The sequence below is a fragment of the Melospiza georgiana genome, chromosome Z, assembly GCF_028018845.1.
Source record: "Melospiza georgiana isolate bMelGeo1 chromosome Z, bMelGeo1.pri, whole genome shotgun sequence".
NCBI lineage: Eukaryota > Metazoa > Chordata > Aves > Passeriformes > Passerellidae > Melospiza > Melospiza georgiana.
In genome coordinates this window covers 49,973,273-49,998,683 of record NC_080465.1, presented here as the reverse complement: position 1 = coordinate 49,998,683, position 25,411 = coordinate 49,973,273, and the positions used below count along the sequence as shown (strand labels likewise).

At 36.7% G+C, this 25,411-nt stretch overlaps 1 protein-coding gene across 1 annotated transcript in view; it reads left to right on the top strand.

Moving 5' to 3' along the window:
- Positions 1-25,411, top strand: part of NDUFS4 (NADH:ubiquinone oxidoreductase subunit S4) — a 47,855-nt gene that overhangs the window by 9,999 nt on the left and 12,445 nt on the right. Inside the window, exon 2 of the mRNA XM_058044269.1 lies at positions 10,877-10,955. Coding sequence (XP_057900252.1) covers positions 10,877-10,955 — 79 coding nt within the window. The remainder of the gene's footprint in view (positions 1-10,876; positions 10,956-25,411) is intronic.

Genomic DNA, 25,411 nt, shown 5'->3' with positions numbered 1-25,411 from the left:
GTACATGATAACTGAGGAACGACAAGAGTTCAAAGGGGAATTGAGGACAAAGGCTTAGTGTCAGAAAGGAAATTGAAGAGAAAGGTAGCTGAGACAAGGCGAAGTTCACAAAGCAAGTGTGAAATTAAATCATGCAGAATAATATTACCTAGATTATCCCATTCTCATCTAGAAATCCTAAGAGCGTACAGTTTTGAAAAGAAACCTGTATATCATGTTCCATTTGTAAGGCATTTGGCTTTCTCTAACTGGCTTGTACTACAAACATTAATATATAGCTCTTAAACACAGTTTGTCATAGCTGCCCAACAGCTAAGGCTTACTTGCCAAATAGCTTATTTGACATTCACGAACCATTATAAACCAAGATGTAATTTTCCAGTAACACTTTAAAGAATTCCTTTTTGTGTTGTTGTTTATGGTTCAAGTGTTTGAGAGCATTAAATAAGAAAGAAGTTGCCTTTTATGTGTGTGTGTGTGTATATATATCTATATATCTATATCTATGTATATGTATGTATACATGTATGTATGTATGTCTATACATAGATATGCATACAGATATATATATATATATCGATATATATACTGTGTTTTAAAGGCCTTGGATTATTAGAATAAGAATTAATTTAGCTAGTAAATGCAGTCAGATTGAAGGGCTAAATCAACAGGAGTGGATAGGGGTGAAATAGAGGACCATACTGTGCCATAAACCAGTTTACAAACACAGAGGAATCTTTACTCTGTTTTTCTGTTTAATGTTAACATGATTCAAAGGCTCTTTTTCAAAATGCACAAAATAAGACAGAGGTGGGATGTGGAACATTAGTTTCATTCCTCACAGTTTTGAAATTAAACCCTTTGACTTTTGTTGTTCCTTCTATAAAGAGAGCACAGTTTTTAGTTTTGTCAAGTTCTATGAATGCCTGAATGTGTGTGTGGGGAATTTGATATTTAGAAAGCACAAACAAAGCAAATGTGTCACCTGGGTATTTTGTCTTTACACCCTCCACAACTTTTCTCTCTTCTTTTTTTAACTTTATTAGGCTTTCTAACTAGAGAATGTAAATTTAGTTGATAGTTGTTATGGGCTGTGCGACATTTGTAGTATTATATGTCTTCCAAATAACTTGCCTATAAGAAGTTTCTGGTTCTCAACAGCCTGCTGCTTTCAGATTGTGAACTGAGGTTAATTCCTAAGATTAGGTGTTCCAGTTTGGAGAGTAGTGTGTAATGAAATGCTTTATTAGCAACTGTATGGGTGGCAGTAATTCAGAGTTCCTGTGACCTGATAGCTGTTGGACATCTTGCAAATTAGGTATTATATTGCTCTAATTGTAGTATATCTGGTCTCCTTTCATAATGAGTTCTTTTATTTCTAAAACAAAACTGTTTAAATAATTTTGAGTAATTTTGTTCTTAACATGTTAAGCCCCTCTCTCAAAAGCGTTTCTAATCTGTTTTCTGTGATATGTCAGAGACCACTGGTGTGCTCTGAGTCATGTGCATGTGAGGGTCAAGGAGCACTGACATGACATTTTTTAGAAGTTTAGTTGCAAGTAATGACTCAGTTTGTATCTAAGCACTTCAAGAAATGTTTTGATACCAGCCTGAGACTTGCAGAGAACTGTTTTAGGATGTGCAGCTGTTGCTTGTGAGTGCGCTGACTTGAACCTTCAGGCTAGCTCTGTGGATTTTTGGCTGAACTTTTCAACAACAGCTCAAGCTGTTTGCATTAAGCATAAGCTTATACTCAAAATCTCAAAAGACACCAGCTCTGCAGGAGTGGCAGAGGAGTGGCTGAGCTGGCCTGGACATACTGTCTGCTTCATGTGGAGCCTTCTGAAGGACTGGCCTTTGTTGTGCACCCAGTCATGTCACCTCAGTTAGCTGGCTGCTCAAATGGGCTCTGTTTGAGTCAGGGAAAGTGCAGGCATGGTGCTAGGCCAGAGCTAGCCTTTTTATTATGTCTTGACTGCAAGAAGTCTGATTAAATGAAGAAAACTGATGGTGGGCAGTTCATGTCTTCGCAGAACTGACTTGTGTCCTGAGGAATCCACTAGGCTGCAGGCATGGATATAGTGCTCTGATCCTGTGGTAGTTCTGGAAGGACCATTTCTTTACATTGTCAGTGGTTCAGCTGATACTTGTTTGAATATAGCAGGTCAACAGCATTTTCTCACCTGTGGGATAATTAAAGTAGAATCTAAAATAACTAAAATTTTATTATTTTCTATGTGATGACATATTCACTACTTGAAAATGTAGCTAATTTCAAAGAATTATAGAGTATTCTGGGTTGGAAGGAATCCACAAGTATCAGTGAGTCCAGCTCCTGGCCCTGTACAGGAGGGGTCATACCACATGTCTGAGTGCCTTGTCCAAACACCTCTTGAGCCCTGTCTCACTTGGTGCTGTGACCACTTCTGTGGCAGTGCCCAGCACTCCTCTGTGTGAGGAACCTTTTGCTGACATCCAGCCTAAACCTGACATGACACAGCTTCTTTTTGTTCCCTCAAGTACTGTCACCACAGAGAAGAGATCAGTGCCTGCCCTCCATGTCCTCTCAGAACGAAGTTGCACACTGCAATATGGTCTCTTCATTCTCCCTCAGGCTGAACAGACCAAACTGCTTCTCCTGTAGCTTCCCTTCAAGAGCCTTCAACAGTTCTTTTGCCCTCCTGTGGGCATTCTCTAGTAGCTTTATGACTTACTTATACCGTGGCACCCAGAAGTGCCCCCAGGGCAGAGCAGAGCAGGACAATCCCCTCCCTTGCCTGGCTGCTGATGCTGTCCCTGATGCCCCCAGGACACGCTTGGCCCTCCTGGCTGCCAGGGCACTGCTGGCTCATGTTCAGCTTGCCATGGACCAGAGCCCCAGGGCCCTTTCCATGGCACTGCTGCCCAGCCTCTCGTTCCCCAGCCTGTCTGTACATCCAGGGCTGCCCCATCCCAGGTGCAGGATCCAGGACTTGCCCATGTTAAATTTAATCTGGTTTGTGATTGTTAGTCCTTCTGATTGTCAAGATCCCTCTGTGCAGCTTCTCTGCCTTTAACAGCTCCTCCCAATTTAGTATCATTGTCAGATTTACTTGGTATCCCTTCCAGTCCTGCATCCAGGTTGTTAATGAAGATGTTGAAAGTCTTAGGGCCTAAGATGAAGTTCTGTGGGACCCCCCCAGTGACAGGTCCCCAGGCTGATACCACCCCATGCACTGTAACCCTTTGTGCCCAACCCATGAGCCAGCTCTCACCCATCCCGTGATGTGTTTGTCCAACTGTGAGCTGGACATTTTGTCCAGAAGGATCTTATGAGGGACAGTATTGAAAGCTTTGTTGAAATCCAGAAAGACCATATCAGCTGGCTTCTCTTGAGCAGCTGGGTGTATTACCTTGTCATAAAAGGAAATTGTCAAACAGAACTGTTCCTTCATGAAGCTGTGCTGGCTGTGACTGTTCTTCAGGTGTTTTTCAGTAATTCTCAGAATGGTCTTCTCCAGAACTTTACCAGGCACTGAAGTGAGACTGACAGGCCTGTAGTTTAGTATTTGTAAAGACAGGTTAACTTAATATTTAGCTTCAACGTTCCAAACCACAAGTCAAATGCTTATTTCCATGTTAATTTAGTACATTTATATAACCATTGCTTCTTTTTGTAAGTTTTGCCTGACAGGAAAGCATAGTCAGTTCTTGCCCTGTTTTCCAAACACGCAACTAGAAAAAAGTAATTTATTGCATATGAACTTATTAGCAAGTAAAGACAGTGTCTGTTTATTTATATTTTAATTTATATAATTTCAGCAACTTACTACAGAAATTTCAGTAGTTTAGATAAATTAATACTGCATTCATCCATTTAGAAACATAATTTACTCTGTTTAACATCATTTTCTAGGCAAAGGAAAAAGTATGATCAGCCAACTTCATCAGAGTATGAAAATATTATTTATTAATGAGGAACTTTGTTTTCCTCCCAACACGAAAGTTCATCCTGCAGTTCATACTACAAAATAGAGCTGCATGTTGCCATAGGCAGTGTTTGGCACTATGCTCCATATTTTACTTGTGTTGGAAAGTAGTAAGACTAGTAAATGAAACCAAGTAAAAATAAAATACCATTGACTCTGTTAAGTCATTATCACTTCAACTACAGTAGTGACTTTAATACCAAGGAAATATTATCCCACTGTGTTCAAATTAATCTCTCAGAAGTTTAACTTTGCAAGTTGTCTTTATAAAAATGCATTTTGTTGGAGCTAAAAAAATATATATATTATGTTGAATAGTGTGATCTGTATTGTATTTAACATTGCATCATTATTTCCTGTATTTTATGTGCCGGAACTTCATACTGATTTGTATTTAGTCTGTTTAATCACAGTGTATGACTAGGTTGCGTGCTGTGGAAGTTGTTAGCTGGTGGTGTTTCTTTTTGTTCTTTTTGTTCAGAATTTAATGTTTTTATGGTGGCTGCACATTATGAAGCTTGTAATATTAGAAATGCAATAATATTAAATGCAATAATATTTAAAAGGTTGGTTTTCTAAAAATTAATAATATTCAGTTTATTGCATTGTTCATCATGGCTTCTGCATATATGTATATTCACATCCACTGATGCCCTGGTTGTTCAGTGTCAAAATACTTAAAACATCCTTTAGACTTATTTCTTGATGACTGTCTTTATTTCTCATGTAGTACATAGGGCTTTCTTCAAGACTTTGTTTTACCTATACGTTATGATTTGATTACCTGTTTGGTGATACCTGGGGTTTTTTTACCACATCTCCAACAGCTGACCAAAAGGGGGTGCTAATAGATCAAACAGTCAGATGTGTTGCATAAAGAGGTTAAGGAAAAGTTTTTGTGCAATGGTTTCAAGTTCCATCTACTGAATTGTGTCAGGTAGATACAAGTTTTTACATCTGGATGTTGTGTAAACATTCCAATCAGAGCACTGCTCTCCATGGAAGGCAAATGCATGCCGTGTAAATATGGCATCTTCTTACTATGTAGGGGTTAAACGTAGGTTATTTAGCAGATATTTACGGTGGTAAAATTTGTTGAGTGTTAGCAGTTGAATACATATACCCAAAATAACCAAGTAATAGGTTCAAGTCAGATGCCTGAATTCAGATACCACAAAAGACCTCCACTGACCATTTTTTACTGTTTGGTTTCTTCTGTTCAACAGAAGTTAATGGCTTCAGCAGAGCTGGGGCCTATAACTTAAGAAGGGAAGACCTAAGAATCTTCCCTGCAGCAAGGAACTGCTATGTCCTTATCCCACAGTGGTAAAAGATGGTTGAGAGACCTGATACTGTTATGAATATTGTAGTTTTCCAGTAGACTGAAGAACTTCAGTAGCTTCTCACTGGACTCCTTCATTTGTGTAGCAGGGATGTGGAAACCATTTGTGACTTTGGTGTAACTACAGATAATGGTGGAAAGGGAATACATACTTATCATGGAAGACATGGTTAGTTGATCACAGCATTTGTTTCTTCCGGACACATGGTACCTACAGAAAGTTTTGAATTTTACAAAGACATATTTTTTCTGGTAGTTCTCATTTATTCATTCTGTGTTACTGAGCTGATATAAGAGTTACAAGTATTTAATAAGATCATGTAGTTTAGTCTTTGCCAAATATCTATTCCTGTCTTCTCTATACAGTGCAAAAACATTTTACATTTATTGTGAGACTCTAAAATAAAAAATGGTAGCCATAATTATTTCTAGATGCAATGTCCAGTTCTACTATGCCTCACTGAAGAACTGTTCACAGTGGAAGGAAAAGTTACTTTGGCCTTTTTAAAATTCCTAACACTGAGACCCTGAAATATCAATAAAGTATATTGTTTTGTAGCATATGTATATAACAAAGCCTATGCTGAAGTAATCAGATAGGTGGTAAAGACAAAATTTTGGTAAACAAGGTTACAGTTTAAATGAACTGTAGAAAGTAGTATAATGAAATTATCATAAACTACAGATAATCTTAACTTACAGTAGTGTAAAATAATGGTATAAGATTATATAGATCAAGATTGAGGAATTGAGATTCCCAACACAATGGCATAGGATAGGGAGAAAATCTTTTTGCCAATATGAATGAAATGACATTTAGATGGTGGACTCAAAAGATAAAGGAGCTCCTATACTGTTGGAAAGTATATGGACAATCATAAAGGAGAGAGGTGACTTTTTTAGTAAACCTTAATTTTTGTTTTACATCATTTTGAAGAGTTTTTGTTTTAAAAGGCGGGCTTTTACAATAAATCTAGATTTTTACATTTGAACGCCTGTTTATTCATCACTGACAAGCTCACTATAAGGAAAGCATTTGGGCATATTCACAACAGAGCTCTGGCCAGCTTGGAACCTTGTCACACTTTGTTTATTAGGTAGTAACCATGAAGGAAGTTCATTTGGTATGTGTTCTGAATTGGTCATTAATGAGCCTATAAGATAGCAAGATTTATTGTTGCTAGCTACATGTAAAGCTTTCTCTATAGTTTCTGAAATTCTGAATTATTTTAGCAGTCTATTTGTGTTTATTCTAAGTATTCTGTGTACAATAATTCTAAATCAGAGTTTGATTAGACTTGGAGCAGGGTAGAAGTAGAACTTCCTCTCATCCCAAGATATTTTAACAGGGGAAAAAAAGCATAAGCAGTCAAAAAGAAGCAAATGGGTAATATATACCCATATTATGCACAGAGAGAAAGGAAGAAAGCAGATTTCCTTTCCAGAGGTTAGTGATAGGAAAAAGCAATAGGATCTTGTGAGAATGGAATTGTAGTTGCAGTTGAGGTTGTAGTTGCAGTTAGGGCTGAGTTGTACTCAGTGAGCTTCAAGATCACTTCCAACCCAGTGATTGTGTGATTCCGTTTGCAAATGTGTATTCTAGACTTCTGCAAGATTATCCATCAGAAAAACTACCTAAAAGTCAAGGTGGATGTGGGCAAATATTAATAGGTAATTTTGTGAGAGTTACTGTACTGTTGAGGATGAAATATAAGGCTTAACTCAAGTGTTAACTTAAGTGGTTTAGATTGCAAATTCATTTAACTTGAAGGCATAATAGATATTATAAAGTTGCCATTGTCAGAGTTTGAGAAGAGAGCCTGGTGTGAAAGAGGTGCATTTCCTGGTTCTGTCCTCAGATTAGTGCCTGATATTAGCTACACACTTGCAATGAAGCCTGCTGAAAATTGAACAGGCATTCTGGGAATCAAGCTACACTTCCTATTAACTTTCAAATAGCAGTATTTAAGTTCACATGACATTTTAGAGTTGCTGGTTTTTCCAAACTTCAGATTACTTTCTGTGAGAGATGCAGCAAATAGAAATATCGTAAGCCAGTTATCTTTAACATGTAGCTGGTGTTTTATGTATTTTCACCTGGAGGTCTCTCCTCCACTGGCTTGAGATTCACTTTCCTAGTCCAAAAGCCAGTTTTCAACCACTCTTCAATTAGGAAGTTCTTAGAGAAAGTGTGTTCTGTCCAACTCATTGCAGTCTAGGGACAGACAGAAGGCAGCTCATTTAAGAAGTGTACGGGGTTGTAAATTCCAGTAACAGTTGTGTGTTTTCTAGAATTGTGTAGTCAACGGAAATGTCTTTGAAAAATAATGAAGAGGAGAAGTGGACCTAGGCTAGTAAGCTGTCCTTGTGCTTTTGAGGAATAGCCAGAATATCATGGAGAGCTATAAGGTAGGATGCCTTGGAAGTTTTCCCAGTTGACAGAGTCATCTCATGCTAAAAGCCAGCTCCCTCTGTGTAAAATGTTGAAGCATCTCAGAAGGAGATTCTGTCCACCTTTAATCTGGTGGGGTTTTTACCCTGCTCTTTATCATGGTGTTAGTAAAAACAATGTCTAATGATGTAATGCTGAGTGGAAATAATTTTCAAGGGCATGGCATTTGTACTTTTTAAAGCTGATAAATGCTTTTCCAGTTTAAAACAAAACAAGCCACTCTCAACCATTTTCAAACTAAATTGTGCTAGATTTTGTTCATAACTGAATTTGTATTACAAAAAAAAGTATCCTCCTGATCAGCCTTTTTACAACCTTTACATACCTGAATGTTTACATATTGATTAGACATTTCCACAGAACAAGCTTCAGAGAACTTCTTGATTCTTAGTCTAGATGAGTTTTCTTTAGAGAACAAAATAATTCAATTGCATAATCCTATGTCTTTCTTATGGACAGATGTTAAGTAATGTAGTGAACACTGTATCACATGAAATTCCAGGAATACCTGCAGAATATTACTTTGATAGTAAAGCTACTGTAGTGGAGAAGAAAATAATTTTCCTGTTGCAATGTTGGGGTTTTTTTTCCTTATTTAAGGTTGAATATTTTCTGGCTTTAGCTGCTTAAGTCTGGAACACAAGTGTAATGGTGCTGTTCAGCATGCTCTTAGGATAACATCTCTCTTGGTGTGTATTTGAATAAGGACCAAGTAACAGCCTGTTCTCCTAGTGCTCCAGTATCTCTCTATTCTGTTTTTATGATGTATTCTTTTACATGTCAGCTTAAAAAATACTGGCCTGTATTGAGCCAGAAGCATTCTGGTACAGAGATTTTGAGCTAGCAAAGTAGTTACCTTGAGTTTTTATGAAATAATTTGGCTTCCTTGCCCTGGAAAACTTCTGTGTTCTGAAATAAAGTAACTTTCCTGACAGATTTTGTCACTTTAAATAGGAATAGATCTGTCTGTCCATGCCACAGAGTTATGTGAGTATATAAACTTTGTGCTTTGGAGATGTTTTTGAAGTTGCTAAAGGCAGAGGGAAGATAATTAAATAGAATGTAATCTGTGTTGAAAGTATTGATTTATATTAGATATTTAACTGAACTTTGTTGCAGTTATTTAGTTTCAGAAGGTTTTTGTAGAGAAAACTGAATTCCTGCATTTTTGTTCCTCATTTCTTTAAAATGGCCTTTATCAAATATGGAGCACACTGTTGTCTACCTGGATTTCTCCGAGGGTTTTGATGTGCTTTGTCAAAGCCTCCTCCCAGAACAGCTGGTGCACCACAGTCTAGTGAAGTGGTCCATGCAGTGGGTGGGGAACTGGCCGACAGGCAGCACTCCGAGGGTGGTGGTGCCTCGCTCCTTTTCACATTGGCGACCTGTTGCAAGTGGGGTCCCCAGGGATCAGCTTTGGGCCCAGCACTGTTTGATTTCTTCATAAGTGATCCATGGTGGGATCCTGGCAAACCCTGATAAAAGTTTGCTGGTGATACCAAACTGAGTGGGGAAGTGGACACTTTGGAAAGGAAATTCATCCTGTAGGAAGATCTAAACAGGCTAGAAAAGTGGGCTAACAAGATCCTTATGAAGTTCATCAAGAGCAAATTGCTGTTCAGCCTGGGAAATCGTAATCCGGAACTGCAGCATAGTCTGGGATTTACCCGACTGGGGACTAACTTTGGGGTGAGGGACTGGGGGTCCTGAGGAAAACAGTCTCAGTGTTTGTAGACAGTTGCTTCTGAGCAAAGAGAGGAAACGGTTTGCTGGGTTGCATCAACAAAAACATAACCAGCAGAGATGAAGAAGTTATGATCCTACTTTTCTCAGTGCTTCTCAGGCCATACCTGTAATACTACATGGACAGGCTGGAGAGGATCCAAAGAAAGGCCACAAAGGTCATCAAAGGACAAGGAAGCCTGGCACATGAGGAAAGGCTGAAAGAATTGGATTGGTTTAGTCTTGAGCAAAGACTCAAGACCATCACCGTGTTCCAGTATTTTAAAAGGTGGTTACAGAGAAGGTGGACACTCCTTTTTACAGTGAGTCACATGCAAAAGAAGCTAATGGTAGAAGTTAATCCTGTTGAGATTTTGGTTAGACACGGGGAAAATTTTTCACAGTGCAGTTAAGTCAGTCAGCTATTGGAACAATCTCCCCTGGGTAGTGGTGGGTTCCTCAGAGTTGGACAATTCAAAGATTCAGCTGGACTGGGTGTTGGGCCATCTTGTCTAGACCATGCTTTTGCCAAGAAAGGTTGAAACAGATGGTCCTTGAGGTTCTCTTCCAACCTGGTATTCTATCATGAGGTCAGAGAACTAAGTTTCTTGGCTTGTTTCACCTGCTGTTGCATTATTTCACCAAAAGATGATTTGTACTCAAAGGGCCTAATCCTGTCATTAGTGACATAATGTAAGCAAAGTGCAAATCTAGTTAATTCAGTGGTGTGGAATTGTGTTCTCTGTTTCCATATGTATCTTACAGATTTAGCAATTATGCAAGAAGATAAATTGTATTTCTTGGAAATGAATAAGCTGACCCAAAATTATTTAGAAATTAAGCAAAATAGTTGTTTTGCCCACTCACAACCTGAAAACTATGTTTGCTGTATCAGCTTAGAGTTTGTTTAGTCATTTTTTTTTTATTGGTTTGGGTTTTTTGAATTTGTTAATGTCCTGTTATTGACATGTAGAATTGGAGCTTTACCATTGCAAATAGATTTAGGATTTTTTCCTCTGATGCCATCAGTTTAAGGATCAGAGTTCCAGAATGCTTGCAGCAGCCTTGTATTTTTCTGTCTGTTCGTGACAAATCAGCTACTGTACATTCATATAGAGCAGTACAGTCCTTGCCACTGGCAGTCTCTCTGTGACAGAGAGCCTGTAGGCTGACATAAAGTGCAGCCTGTTGTGAACTGCTAAGTGGGAGTCTGCCAAAAACTCAGCAGACAGAACTAATTGGGGAGAAAAAGGATTTTTGTGCCCTCATCTCTCCCTCTTCAATTTTTTTTACAAGACGGATATTGTTAAAGTAACTTGTTTATGTAAGATTTGTCTGCCTCTATTTTCTCATTGCATGAATCATTTTTTAACTTCAAGTCTTGCACTGCAGGTCACTGAGCACTTCCACATGGCGGCTGGCGCAGAACCAAACTCGAGACACGCAACTCATCACAGTTGATGAAAAATTGGTAAGAGTTTTCTACTGAATACTATGATACAGCCTTCAGGGTTATTTCTGCACAATAGGCATTCAGTATGGTATTCTGCGTTCTTCTAGGAAAGCCGTATAAATGTGAACTACAAAGCAACAGTCCTTTATACGCTTTTAAAAGTGGAACATCAGTAAAACATAAGTATGCAAATGAATATGGCATTCAAAGTGTTAAGCAATGTAAAATGATGAGTACCTTGTTTATTATTGTTATATTTTAGTCAAAGACCAATGTGAACTGTAATTGATAATGAGTTTATTCTTTTTGAAGTTTAGGTATATTTTCTGTGTAGTGAAATTATACGGAATTTGCCATCTTCCTGAAATTTTCTTCATTGGTGCCCAAGATACTGTGTAAAGATATATCATGGAAGATTATTGTTACTATGCACATACATTCTAGCTTTTGAATATGCATGAAAGTTAGATTACAACTGGAAACAAATGCATAACATTCTTCTGCTAATCAGTAGCAGATCAGAAATTTGGCAATCTTTTCTTGTAACTTTTTCCATAATGTGTGGTCTGTTACTCTAGATGCAACCTGACACTTATGTTTACATTATTCAATAGTATAATTTTTGTAAGACTTCTTGGGGGAATGCATCACAGCAGAAGCATGTCTTTCATTCGTTTTCATATCGCTTTTGAATCTCCAGGAAAAAAATGTTCCTATCCTATGTACCAGACAGTTCACATTGTATTTATCTTTTTTGTATCCCTGAAGCTATATGAACTACCTAAGAAATCTTTGGAATTTATATTTATAAATTGTGCGTTTGTGATGATATGTACAAGTTGAAACAGCTGAAGTTTAACAGACTGTTGGAAAAAAACACACTTTAACAGCTCTTTAGGGCTTTTTTCTCTTATGCTTTGTATATAGATGTAGCAATAATAATTACATGCGAGTAAAAAAATTATTCATTTACTTCATAAAAGTCTTTCTGAATTTGAGAAGTAACAGTATAATCTTGGATTTAAAAATTAAGGAAAAAATAGTACTTTATTCTGACAGATATGATTATATTGCTAGTCTAGTTGCATAAGTTGGGATCGGGAAATTTGTAGAGATCCTGAGTCACTGTGTAAGTAAGATTGAACAAGTCAGTAGACATACATTTTCCTAAATGACTTCTAAATGTACTGTTCTTTAATGTTAAAATACATATGTACATATATATATTTTAATACAGCTTTTATATCACCAGGAAAGTATCATGTTTCCCTGTTGTGGCCTTGGGTGTTGTACACATATGTCTGAAAAGACTACAATGCAAAGACAGACCCACAAAAAGAAATACTCTTCTATATTGAATTCAAATGTACATTATCCAAAGTTAGTGTTGTACGTTACCCTGTCTAGCTATGAGAGTTTATACTTCCGGTTGAGTTAAAGTGAAATTAGTTTGAAGTACAGCTATTGAGTTCCTTTAGTGTTATTGTAAATATACTGTACATGCAGTGCATATTTCTAACGTCATTATATGTTGTCATCAAGTTGAAAACTCTAATTTCCTGAGGTTTTTTGAGATCTCATATATCATCCATTTATAAGTTTTTTATGTTGATATATATAATGTATCTAAATTATTATTTTATCTTTATTTCTTTAAGTGTTAGGTTAAATGTCAATAGTGTTTTCTTACAATATTGTGCACATAGGCCCACATGCTAAATGTAAAAATCTTTTTTTTCTTTATTAAATTATTATAGGACCTGAAACAAAATGACAGAAAATTAGAAACTTCATTTGTAGATTTCATTAAAGTTTGGGAATAGTTTCCGTAATGTTGTAAATTCATGTTCTTTTAGTGGGCAAAAATTATATCACATTAGCAAGGAAAATTGTCTCAGGGTTTGATGTGGTTTTCAGCTCTTTCAGCATTAGAAGAAGTTCTATAGACACCTGTTAAATCTCATTTTAATGTAGAGTGCTATCTTACCTTATTTTAGGTTGCTGCAATATATTTCCTAAGTTTAAGTATGATTAATTACTACCAATTGAAATTAATTTAGCATATTACAGGTGTTCTCTGTTGATTAATGTTACAAAGCAGAAAACTGTTATTTCCAGGCAAGTTGTATTTGAACTGTACTGTGGAAATTGATGCATTACATTTAATTGAAAAGTACTTATTTTCTGTTACAGATTATTAAATCATATTTTGACAGATTTTTCATCTTTGCCATATTTTGAATTTTTTTACTTTTAAAGCTGGACATCACCTCATTACCTTTTACTTGCGTTTCAGAAGGAGCAAGAACAGGTGGAAGAGGGGATATGGTTATCCTTGTGAGCCACTCTCATCTTGTGATTTATTTTGAAACTGAATTCTTCTGTGACTTGGTGTTTACAAGGCTGGGAGAGTAATGCTAAAGTTGTTGAAAACTTTTAACTGCATATTGTAGTGAAATTAATCTGTATTTCCAGTGCTCTTGTAGACCCAGTATTCATATGTGTACATGCATATGCTAGAACTTGTTCAACAGAATGATTTGGTTCTAGCAGTGCTAAAATATTCCTTGTATTAAGAAACAATAATTAAATAGAAGATGTATGAGCATCCTGAGATTGAATAATTAGGCAGTAGTCAGTCACTTCGTTACTACAACCTAGACTCTGCTCTGTTGAATACGACAGAAAAATGAGTACTAATGAAATAGTAGGAGAACCAGTAGTTTAGCCACATTTGTCACACTAGAAAAAGGTGTGTCTCTTTAATGTAAAAGGAGTTAAATGCTGAGTCTATGTAGAACATATCCAAGAAATTATATCTTTGTCTCAGTTATTAGCTGTTTTCAGTGAATACTGAATAAAATAACGTTTAATGAACAGTAAAACCTGAATAAAATAACACACAAAATGAACAAAGCTCAACAGAAATACAGTTCTTGCATCCCATTTTGATTCTCTGGCCACCAATTAGGTCATATTCCAAGAGTCTGGGCAAATAGCTGTGTGAAAAGTAGTCTCTCGAGACCATGCTTGCATTAGGAAATCTGGGCTATAGAGGGCAAAGGCTGTCAGCAGCAAATCTCATTCAGGTAATATTCCAAATTATTTAACTGTGTGTATGGTATAACATACATCATTATATCATAATTATAAAAAGTTGAAATGGTCTTGCCTGAAAATGGGGATTTGAGCTATTCTAGTTCCTGTGATTTGTTTCAGTTGTTGTGAGTAGGGTGCACCAATACTGTGTGTAGCTAAAAGTCATCCAGTTCAGCATGTCTGGGAATGTTTAAGGAGGCTTCCCAGTCAGTACTTCCCAGTAGGCACTTTGGTGGAGGTTGCTGTTTGCAGCTGAAAGGTTCCCACCAATATCTGCCAATAAAAGGCCTTTTCAATTGGTTAAATGATGATATTTCAAGAATGTTTCTAGATTAGAACTACTGTCAGAAATTATCTGTTGCACTGCTAAAACAGAATATATATATATATATATATATATATATATATATATATATATATTAGGGCTTGGTCACTTGGGAGTTGTAGTTACCTCACAGATGTTTTTATTCTGTATTAGGCCAAAATAAAATGAGTTGCTGCACAGGGTTAAGCATTCCAGGGAGAGCTATACCGTGCAGTTTAAATGGTACTAAAGTAGTTTTTTCAGCATGGTGAGAACATCTAGGGGCAGACTATTACAAGCATGAAAGGCTAAACAGAATGATGCTATTAACATTTCATCGTGTGTCCTGAAGTTGTTTTGTCTATACTGCTAGTTAATCTTTTCTAAGTAATGGTTCAGAAGTCTTAGTACTGAACCTCAGTAAAGGATCATTTTCTGTCAGACTGTAGACAAACTGTGTAACTCACTGAAGATAACTTGTATAAACAAAACTGGGCACAGAAAATCTGACCCTTTATTTGAGGGTGAGCAGTTCACACTTTTGAAAGGGCACTCAAAATCAGCATATGCTGCTCAGCAGCCTAGGCCGGTGATGTAAGTCAGTGTGGATGAAGGAAAGGCCATGATGTCATCTACATGAATTTTAGTAAATCCTTTCCCACGTCTTCCTCCTGAAAAAAAAATACCTGCCCATGGCCCAGATGGGTGTACTTTTCACTCAGGGGAAGCCTGGATGGTCAAGAGTTAAGTACTGAAAGGCCAAGTCCAGAGTGTGGTGGTGGATGAAGTCCAGTTTGTACTGATCATAAATGTATATCCCCAGGGCTCAGTATCAGAGCCAGTCCTGTTTGATTTCTGTATTGATGATCTGGTCACGGGGATCAAGTGTACCCTGAGTCAGTTTGTAGACTCCACCAACTTGAACAGGAGTGGTTCCATCTGCTGGAAGGTAGGAGGGCTCTGTAGAGGCGTCTGAGCAGGCTGATTGGTGGGTCGAGGCCAGTGGTGTGAAGTTCAGCAAGGCCCAGTGCCAGGTCCTGCCCTTGGGTCACAACAGCCCCAGGCAGCTCCACAGGCTGGGGCAGAGTGGCTGGAAAGGAGCTGGGGGTGCTGGTGACAGCAGCTGGACATGAGCCAGGCTGTGCCCAGGGGGCCAAGAAGGCCAATGGCATCCTGGCCTGGATCAGCAATGCTGTGGCCAGCAGGGCCAGGGCAGGGATTGTCCCCCTGTGCTGGGCCCTGCTGAGGCCACACCTCCAGTGCTGTGTCCAATTCTGGACCCCTCCAGAAAGACTCCAGGACAGACATTGAGGGCTGGAGTGAGTGCCAAGAAGGGCAACAGAGCTGGGGAAGTGATGATATTTACTGAGGGAGCTGGGGGTGTTTAGCTTGGAGAAAAGGAGGCTCAGAGCACACATCATTGTTTCCTACAATTACTTGGAAGGAGGACATAGGTGAGATTGGTCTCTTCTCTTAAGCAGCAGTTGATAGGAGAAGAGGAAATGGGTTGGATATTAGGAAAAATTTCTTCACAGGAAAGGGTGTAAAGCATTGGAACAGGCTGCCTCAGGATGTGGTTGAGTCGCCATTCCTCGAGATGTATAAAAGATGTGTAGATGTGGCACTTCAGAACATCGTTTAGTGATGGGCTTGGCAGTCCTGAGTTAACAATTGGATTCAATTATCTTACAGGCCTTTGCAGTGATTTCTGTGACTCTTAAAACTATTGTGATATCTGTGTAAAGAATCTTAGCAGCTTCCTTTTCGCTGTGTAGAGGTATGATTTAGTGGCTGTCTTAAATCCTTACTGCTAGATAATTCAGGAGTAACAGTGTATTAATAGGATTCTCAGAATATGAACCTTTTACGCAAGAATGTTGTGAAAACACTCCAGTCCATTTTTTCTAGAAGACTGTGTTATTAGCAAACATCACACGGTGTTTTCAGGATTGAGTCATAGTTTGTTCACCATCCAAATCCCAATTTTGGCTAGGATTAAAAATTAGTGAAATTGTATAATCTTTGTTTGATTAAAGAACCCTAGACTTTACTATAATAAACAGTGATAATACTGCAGCTCAAAGTAAAATATACAAACAAGTGAAAAATAGTCTGGAATGATGAAACTTCTTCAAAACTCAGTCTGATACTCTACCATGCTATGAAACAAAGGACATAGCAAATCACACTTTAACATGCATTTTAAAGTGTAATCATTGCTTTCCCAAGACCTGAAAGTACATAATACACTACTCAGAAAACCAAAGCAGTAATGTGTCATAAAATTATGTGTGAGACAGCGTGACATTGCATTGAGGACTGTGTGTAGGAACTGTTTTTTCAGCTCAGTGAGGAGAAACACTTGGCAAAGTATGTATGTATTAAGGACAGGCTTGCTAGATTTTCTTTTATTGAAACTACTATTTCAGCCAAGAATTCTCCAAGCATTACCACTATGTTAAACAATAAGGATATAGTGGATGTTCTGTTTTGGTTTTTTAAATGCTGTTAACCCATTGTGGGTTAATTCCTTAAGGGTGAGTTGAAGCTGTTCCTAAGTTACCTTAATGGAATAAAAGAATTTACAATAATCTTTCATTTAATCCATTCTAGCTGTAGTATTTATTCAAGTGGCTACCATAAAGGATTCAATTCAGGACAGTGTTGCTCTGTAGATGAGGATCTAACTGACAAGTTCTTCTGTACTTTATATGTATAGCTCTGAAAAGGACTTGTCATATTCAAAGCATATACAGGACGAGGATGGTAATTTCTTTGGGGGCTTAGACTTACTCATTCCCTCCCCCTAGCCTCAAGTTTTCATCCTTTGGCTTGTCTTCCTTCTCTTTTTTTTTTTTTTCTCTAAATTAGATTAGCAGCCTGCTCCAGAATAGTAGAAAATTATTAAAAAATAATAAAGCTGCTATGTAAAATTAGGCTAATCAAGATTTTTTTTCCATCCTTTACTTTGCAAATATGTTTTGAGAAACAGTTTCTAGTTTTGCACAGAGGGGCTTTGCATATGAAGCCTTTGATATGGAGAAGTACTTTCTTCAGTCATGGTTGTGTCGAGTAAGCAGGTGATCAGCTTATTTGAACTGTGTTGTACTTGAGATTCAAAATTATAAAAAGTGTTTTGTTTGCCTTTGGTCATCTACAGTTCTGTGTTTAACTGCCCTGATGTTTGAAAGATGCTAGAGGCTGACTAAGGTATAAAACTACATTCTAGAATTATTTCAAACTTCAATTATTTCAATAAAAGTGAAATGTTCAAAAGAGAAGACCATTAGTAAGTGAAAATACACATCTACATTAATAAAACTGTCTAATTTAAGGGTGGACTTGCATAGGGTTAAATGTTTAAAGGCCTTTACTCTGCAGTCACTGATAGTTTATGTGTGAAACTGCATTTTTGCTGCAAAACATAATAGATAAAAAGTTGTTTTTCTATTTCTCTGTTATACCATGCCCACTCTCCCCTCACCCAGTGAAGATTAAGAAATACTGCTTTGGGGAGGAAAAAAACCTTGTTTAAGTTAAAAAAGCAGATTAAGTGAAGTGTAATATTTGAAGGGTTTAATGACTCTGGAGATGCTGATAACCTTTCTTACTTCATGTACACCATTCTGGTCTGCCAGAGTATATGTTTGTTTCTAAACATTATTTTTTTGTTTGTTTCTAATTGAAATAATTAGACATATTCTTCTTTATATTTATCGTTGGTAGTTGCATTTGGGCTTAATTACAGTACAAGTTCAGGTGTAGTTACCAGTTTATCTAGTTACGTACATATTTTAAATACTGCTTATTTATTATCTTTTGTTGTTTGGCAATTAAATCCCTTCTTAGTTGGAATATCCTAACTCAATTCAGTCTGTATTACTTGCTACAACTTGTTTTTCTAAGCAGCTGTAGTTCGATGAGGCTTGCAGTGGTTTAGAAAGCCCAATTGTGTGATAAAGTGCTTTCTGTAAGAATGTCTGTAGGCAACAAGTTACTCCCTGTGATAAAGAAGCTCTCTATAACTCTGACAGTCCAAGTAGAAATTGCCATCACCTTTATCTGTCTTCTAAGAGCAAAAATATTGCTATATGACTAAAATTCAGTTGAAGATACTTCTGATGTTCAGTTTAGAAGACTACATTTTGCAGGTAGCTCAGAACCCTGTATAAAGTGACAGGATCTTTGTATCCATGAGAGCAATTTCCCTCTCATCCCTATGTAGGTTTATTTTGGGTTTAGGCTGGGGTAAAGGAATTGTATTTCCTTGGTCTGAGAGTCTTTTCTTTTGGTGCACAGTAGTGCTCTCTCTGCTGGCTGTTGGAAGGAGGAATGTTTGCGATTGAGGTTACACAACCCTTCGGAGTGTCTGTTTTGTCTGGGCTTCCTTCATACAGCATTACTGTGCAAAAATTTCAAGGTTTCAATCTTGTCCACTTGGTCAAAGTATGTTTTTAGGGTTGGGTTTTTTTCATTTCATTGCATAGTATTTCATTTTCTGTGAACGAATAATGCTTTCGAAGAGTTTGCTGTGATGGCTGCTCAGAACAAATTAAAGGAGCATCATTGTGTTGTGTTTAGTTTGGATTCCAAAGGGTTATTCAACATCTAAACACCTACTTAAGTTTGGAAGTCTAAATATGCAAACCGTGTTTCTAACTGCTAGAAAGAATAAGACTAAGTCATTGGTACAACCAAGTAATCAACAGGAGTAAGAAGTAACTTCATTTTTAGAGCTGTTTTGTTCAATAGTTTTTGTTTTTAAAGGAGGATATGTCCATGTTCTCATAAAACAGTTCCATTATCTGAACCTTTTCTAAAAAACCCAAGTTAGTATCCCATGTTATGTTATTAATGTAGTTGACATGAATTCTTCTTGTGTTGCCAGGAATAGTGATTAAGTTCCCTGTACATTGCTAGTTTTTCTGTGCATTCAGGTGGGTCTTTCTGCATTTATGTAGTACTAAGTTGTAGAATTAAACCACAAATCCTAGCCTAAGAAAGGCTAGAAAACCACAAATCCTAAGTTTCTTGTACAGACATGAAACCTGGTTCTAGTCATGGAGGTCTAGGTGAACCATTTTATCAAGTCAGGAGGGAAAAGCTTTTCTTGTCTGGAAAGCCTGGTAGTTTCATGGGAATTCTTGAACATCTTGATCATGCTGCAAGAGAGCCTGGGGCTTCTTCAGTGCTTTCTGGCTGTACTCATATCATCAATGACAGAATCAAATGTTTTTCAAATTCTTTATGGCATATTTCTGAGGAATCTTTGAAGTACTTTCATGTGTCTTTTCTCAAACTGGCAAATTAACCTGTATTAATGGAGAGTGGGACCATGGAGAGAGCATCTGATGTTCAGAACCAGAGTTTTAATATGCCATTTAGTTCTTGTGCTGTGAAACATGCACCGTAGGGCAGTTGCTTAGTCTCTTATATATATTTTTGGCATACTCAGTTCTACTCACTCTAAGCTTAAAGCAAAAGGAAGTCTTTGCTGATAGGAAAATAACTTCTATCCTATTACCTGTTAGCCTGAAAACTTGGTTAACAGGTGGTAAGAAACTGAGCTACAAGGAATTTCTACAAAATACTAGTAAGACATATCAAAGACAGTATTTTTTAAAAGATGTTTCAGATAGTTCTGAAAAATTATGACTGGTAGTAATTCAGATTAAAATTTCTGCAGAAGTTGTTAATTTTACTTATCGGTTCATTTTCTGGATGTGCACATAAATTCATGTATGAAAATTAGTAACTGTTTTCCTATGTAGGCAAACATAATCCGTATACAAATCATGTATTTGAAGTTCTTACTGAGTATCATATTAACCAGGCAGAAGCTATTTTAAGATAAATATTGTAGGTTGCACTAGTGTTTTATTTTCTATTCTTCTGGTTTGTATTCTTTCTTAGGACCACATTTTTGTTGTTTTGTTTTGACTCTATTTGAAAGCATTTTTGAGTCAACTCATTCTGCCTCTGTTGAGTCAGAAGTTGTATATCTTCTCTCTAATGTCTGGTTCCAATAAAAATTCTTAATTTTTTATCACCATTTAGTAAACACAAATGTACATTGTACTCTCTCTTGATTCTTTTTCCCCCCACAGTAATGCAAAAGTGAAAGGAAACCTTAATGTTTCAAGTTAATTTTCTTTGATGATGGATTTCTTTCTATTTTATTAGAAAGTATAAGACCATAATTTCTTTCCTGTAAGTGAAGGCCAAGCATATAAAGGCCAAAGCACTAATTACACGAACGGATTTCTAGAGGTAACTAGCTATAAAACCTGTTGCGAAGTAATACAATATATTCTAGTTACACTTCAGCTTCTTTAGAGAGGGATTTTTGAAACCATCCATTTAAACTAGCTATATAGATAAATGTGAAAAAACCCCATTTTGTCCAATGGAGTTTAGGTGTATTTTATTGATAACATTGAAACAGTTGAAGCGCCATCAACTCTTTCGATCCCCACCAGGAAGTAATTAATGGCTGTGCTACTGCTAGAAAAGAACCTTCTAAAACACAGTTAAGGTTTGAAAGCTATATGCACTAATTAACAAAATGCAGAGAACATTTAAGCTGTTAATAGCCGCAACATCCCTGATGCATAGACCTTCAATATGCTAACACTGCATAACAGTTCTCTATTGTGCATCTCTTTAATGAGGGTAACTGTGTCAGTTCTTTTCTTGCTTCACTACCTGCTGTGTATGGAAATTATGTACACTATTTAGCACTTCCTTTCAACTTCTAAAGTGCATGCATATTACACAGAAGCATTACATCCTGCATTAGGGTAAGGGGCAGCTTTTAACAGGTCTGATTTCCTTGTAGTTTCTGAAGTGCAACTTTTCTTCTTCTAAGAAGCATGCACTAACAGGGATTTTGCTCTAAATTTGCATTTCTTGATTGGGGATTTGCTTCTGTTTTTGTCTCTTATGTCTCACACCACTTGTAACTATATGGGCAAAGATCTGTTACAGAAATCATTTTCTCTATAAAAGAGATGTGAAGAATAGAGAACAATTAAGGCAGGCATTGGTTGAATTTCCGATACTCTTCTTAGTAGAAGACCATAAAGTCAGAACTGTCAAGATAAACTTTAAAAACTACTTTTTGCCTTTTTTTTTACCCTCACCTTTGATGAGTATCTTTATCTTAATAAACAGAATCCTGAATTGTTTGCTAATTTTTAAACCTTAAAGTTAAATGCTGCTCCATAGCTACCATTCAATAGGAAATTAATTAATTGGTAGTTGTGAGGTGAAAGGAAAAGAACACTAGAAAATGCACAATAACAAGATTTGAATTTTAGTGTTCTTTGCTCTAGCTTCCAGCCTTAGGACATAGTTAGTTAAAACTGAATTCACAATTAGTGTTTCATACACTGTAGTGACAATCTTTCTTATGATTTCATCATAAAAAATCTTACCAGAGTTATCAGTTCCTAAGATGTTGCTGTACATCCAAATGGGTATTCAGTAGCTCAGACCTTAGAATATTTGCTGTCCAGGTTAAATTAGGAATTGATCAAGGTGTTCCTGCCTTGCAGCAGCAATTCCACTGCCTGTGTGTAAGTAATTTCCTAATTCCATGCAGTCTCCGAGTCTTTTTCTCCCTTGGGTCTTTTGCAGCTTCAGTGGATAAGGGAGCTTTGAGAAAGAGACACATATTTAACATCAACTGAAGCCCTTTCTGAAAGCTGAAGATTATGAAACAAGTGGTACCTGAATTTGGGAACTCTACTGAGGCCTTATTTGGAAATTTTTTTAATTGGTACTTCTAAGGAAGCATTGTAAGTTTTTCAGATGGGCATTAAGTAGATAATAATTTTTCATTTTCTTATTCCTGAAAAACCGTAACCTTAAAAAATTCATTTGAGTCATATGCTTATGGTTTATTTTGTAAATACACTTAACTTTTAGTGAAAGTTAAAAGTAAGTATTTTATTAAAATGGTATCAGAAACACACAAAAAATACACAAAATTATTTCCAGTGCACAAGAGTAGCCTGAATTTTGGCTTTCACCTCAGATATGAAGACCTCATCTTTAACTGCTGGTTAAGGCTCTTGGTGTCCATGATCAAAATTGCATTTTATAGACTATAAATCATTGGTAATGAATAATTCACCAAGATATTATTGAAATACTGTGTTTAGCTTTGCAAGACAATCTACTTTACTGTGACTTATCCTAGGATTGTATTATAAATACTTCAAACCGAATAAATTATGTTTGAAAAACATGCCATCACTGAGCTACAAGTAAACTACAATATGTTATTTATTTAATAGTATATAAAAAATTGAACTAACTGGGGGAATAGGTACAAAGTTCTTTATCCTAGGTAGTGTCTATCTGCTAGTACTTCTGTCTGCTTTCTTTCAAAGCTTTTCCTGCCTATTCTCTTGTTTTGCACTGAATAATAGTGTCTGTAAGAGCAGTTGCTTATGGTAGTACAGCAGGGAAGTGTTACCATAACGTAAATTATTCCAACATAAATCAGATTGTTTCAATTGTTTGGTTACCCTCTTACATTTTCTAAATGCAGGTAAATTAAGACTGCCTCTTCTTTGATTTGAGTCTGTCATCTAAAAATGTGGCTGTAGTCTTATTCTTCACTAATTGATTTTCTTGCACTTCCTTGTGAATTTATAGTAGAGTGCTTGAAATCCGTGTGCTGTAGAAAACTGTTTTTAAAAGGCCTCAGAAAAAGACCTAGCCTTTGCTTGCACACACTTGTCTGTGTGTGCAAGCAAAAACTTTGCTAACATATGGTTTAGATGAGTTCTAGAAAATATACTTTCTCTAAATATAGTTGGGTTAGAATAAAAAGTAATTTGCAAGATCTTCTGTAATTCAGACTTTTTTCCATCTTGTTGAAGATAATCATGCTGTTTGTCATTCTGTCACTTTGAAGAACATCACATCTACACTGAATTCTCTTATAAGTACTAGTAGCAATATCTATTTTTATGAAATATGCTCTTTGCCCCTGAGTGCCCCTGCTTTCCTCTATTTAATAGTGATTTTCTTAATAGAGATATATAGAGAAATCAAATTGTAAACCCAGGTATTTGATTTCCTTTCTTTTTAACATCTTTTTATTTACTCAGACAATATCTACGCAGTTAAGACATACTGTTACAGGAAAAAAATACGGTATTAATAAAAAATACATTTTTGTTTCTTGCAATTGTTTCTTGGCAGAAAAAATGATATGGAACAAGAAATAGCCTGTCGATGCTGAAAGTGGGACTTAGGTGTTTCAACTGTTTCATTTTTAAGTTTGTAAAATGTTGTTTACTTGTCTGTGAGAATGCAGACTAAATGGTTGGTATTTTTTGCAAGTGTGTCAAGAAAAATGCCTCTCTGTTTTGAGTCTTGTGAAGGTACTGAGAAGTGCAAATCATGGATTTTTGTTTTTCTTTTCAGTGTTTTAGTTTAAACTAACAAAAGCACAACTCAGCAGCTTTTTCTATAACTTACCAGTAATCACTTTTATAAATACCAATTTTCTGTGACTTTTGGAGGAGATGTGACTAGAAAATTTGGGGATGCGTTGCAAGCTTCAAGTGAAGTGTTTTAAAGACGTGAAAAAAGGGCAGGTGAGAAGGATGTTTTCTAGTTATTATTGTGAAGTCATGTTCTAGTCCTTATTCCTGTTTGCTCTTTCCTGGTGTTTTTCTCAAATCACAGATTCAAAGAGATGCTGGTTTAATGGTGTTTGAAATGTGTTATATCATTTTATTTGAAGTGTCTCATACCATCAAGTATAGAATAATATTAAGCATGTAAAGTATTGGGGAAGTGTAGTGAGCCATTGGAGCAGGGCAACAGGGAAGTTCTCAAGGAGTTTTTGCAACTGCAGTGAATGCTCAGACATGGTTGCTGTAGTATTGCCTCAGCTGTGAAACGCAAACTAATGAATAGAAGTGCTGAACCTACCAGTGCTTGTTTTGGATGCTGACACTTCCTTTGCATAATGGCAGTCAGCAACTTAAAAAGTAATATAGTGGACTTAGCTTGATTCCCGTAATGTGACGGTTTCTGTTTCTGTTAGACCTACTTTTCTGCATTTTGAGTTTCTCTTTAGATTTTTACAAAACTGCTTGTGAAAAGAGATTTTCTTTAAATGGAAACCTTCGTGAAATCTTTGTTATTATCAAATTCTGTTTCCTGCTTACAGTGTTTTGTTTTCTTTTTAAAAGCGCAGTTCTTTAGGTGCTTTTTTCAGCCTCTTTATTAATCATTCTGCAGGATGGCTACATGGAAGAATATGTTATGAATAATACCACGTTGTTCATCATTTACTGTGATAATGCAAAATGATTGTGAAGTCTGGAAGAAAACTGTATCCTGTGTGATACAAAGTTTCCTAAGGGCAAATATGCTTTTTCCCCTTGTTTTGTTGGTAGCTGTTAGATAAATGTTGTCTGACCATGTTTAGTTCATTCTGCTCCATTTTTCCGTTTGCAGTTTACATAGCAGATTCTATTCTCTTGCATTGCCTTCAAAAATATTGTTTTGAAATATAGAAACAAAAATGTTCTCATCCTGACGTACAGTTAAGCAGCTGAGCGCATTAAATAAAAAACTTTTTTCACAGCAGCTACTCTGTGGGTATTATGCAAGATGTTCTGTGCTTTGATATAACAACTTCTAAATAAAGTGAATTGCAACATGGACTTATAGCAAAACTTTACGTAGTTAGTCTGGTAAAACATGTTGGAGGTGGGGAAGAGAGCAAGCTGTTGTAAACTCTTATAAAGTACAGAAAACTTCTACTTTCCATTCTAACAAGTGTAAAACTATTGAGGTTAAGTAGGTGGGGCAACCGGAAGTAATTGCTAAGGCCAGTGGCATTTTTGTGGTTTAATAAAGGCAGAAACTAATTATTCAGTTTTTATTTAAGTGAAATGATGCCAAAAAGGAGGTTCCTGTGGAGCAGCTGCACTCCTTCAGTGTTACCCTAATTTACCACAGACACAACTGTCACAAATAGAACTTTTAAACTTGATATATAGCCACGAAAGTAAGGAGCCCTTTGTCTGGAATGCATGCA